Raw genomic sequence first — 1,361 nt, forward strand, 5'->3', positions numbered from 1 at the left:
GGGTTGTAAGTCTCACTTACTGTGAACTTACCCTTCCAGCAAACCCTGGCTGCTGAAAGTTCTGAACTCTTCAGTGGGGGAGTCAGTTCCTTGTCCACCACTTGTTGCACCCTCTCGACGAGCAAGGAAGACGCAACTGCCAGTTCTTCTAACAGCAGTTTCAAAATTCATTCCTGTTTCAGGATCCTTTTAAATTCCTCCCTTTACCGGGAGCCTTTTCCTAGCGCTAGATGAATTCTTAATTTTGTCCTAACTTTGTCCCATAACCTTGGGAGCTTAACTTATAATTCCATCCCATATCCCTGGGAGCTTGACTTATTTGTAACAGGTAACACACTAAAACAGCATGCGCGTGCACACACACACTAACACATACATATACTGCAGAGTCATCGTCATCTTCCTACAGCTGAAGATGGGAGAATGGACTGGATGCAGATGCTCTGCTCTCTATGAATATCTTCTTTCTTCTTAGCCAACCGAACAGCTTTTCTGCTTTTTCTTTCTTTTCTTTTCTTCTCTCTTCTTCTTTCTGTCAGTACCTCCTCCCTGCATCTGGCACCTCCACGTCCTGAGGTGCTGTCAGGACAGCGCACACTTGCAGCTCATGCAGCCAGGACCACTCTCATCAGGCGGGTTCAGTCTCCGCAGTTTTTGCTACTGAATCTCACAGACTAGTGTAACGAAGGCATCCTCCACACCTTGCCGAGTCTTGGCTGATGTTTCAATGTAGGGGATGCCATAACTGTGAGCAAGGTCCTGGGCCTGCCGAAACTCAACAGTGCCAGCGGCCAGGTCACACTTGTTGTCCACCAACACCGTTGGCACATCATCTGAATCTCTCACCCACTTGATCTGCTCCCTGTACTGATGGATGTCTTCGAAGGACTTGGTGTTGTTGATGGCAAATACACAGAGGAAGCCCTCCCCTGTGTGCATGTACTGGTCCCTCATGGCACTATACTCTTCTTGACCTGATGTGTCTAAGATGTCCAGTACACATGTCTCCCCATCAATGACCACCTGTTTTCGGTAGGAGTCCTCTATGGTGGGATCATGCTCATCCACAAAGTGGTTCCGGATCAGCTGGATGGTCAGGGCACTCTTGCCCATGGCTCCAGCGCCCACCGCCACAAGCTTGTACTCTGTCATCGCTTCTTTCTGCCTTCTCTTCTTCTCTTTCTTTTTCTTCTTCATTAGCTGCTCCTGGAGGAAAGTTCTTCACACGCAGCACCAGATGCCTTTTCTTCTTTTTGGTCCCTGTCGCGGACCCCCGAACTCTGACCAGCAGAGACAGGGAAGAACGACACAAATGCCAAGGCAGATTCCAAACAGATTTCTTCTTTATCTCCCCAAGCAGC

At 48.8% G+C, this 1,361-nt stretch overlaps 1 protein-coding gene across 2 annotated transcripts; it reads right to left on the reverse strand.

Annotated features, from left to right (window-relative positions):
* Window positions 1–535: 535 nt before the first annotated feature.
* Window positions 536–1,152, reverse strand: LOC110318967 (GTPase HRas-like). Of its 2 annotated transcripts, XM_021194331.1 has the most exons (2): window positions 662–1,152; window positions 536–545 (listed from the first exon to the last, which is right to left on the reverse strand). In XM_021194331.1, the coding sequence occupies exons 1-2, from the start codon at window positions 1,150–1,152 to the stop codon at window positions 536–538; spliced, it is 501 nt and encodes a 166-aa protein (XP_021049990.1). The 2 variants fall into 2 exon arrangements, with proteins under 2 accessions (XP_021049990.1, XP_021049991.1); XM_021194332.1 differs by lacking the exon at window positions 536–545 and having other exon boundaries at window positions 658–1,152.
* Window positions 1,153–1,361: the final 209 nt, after the last annotated feature.

Source organism: Mus pahari, chromosome 3, assembly GCF_900095145.1.
Source record: "Mus pahari chromosome 3, PAHARI_EIJ_v1.1, whole genome shotgun sequence".
NCBI classification, from domain to species: Eukaryota; Metazoa; Chordata; class Mammalia; order Rodentia; family Muridae; genus Mus; species Mus pahari.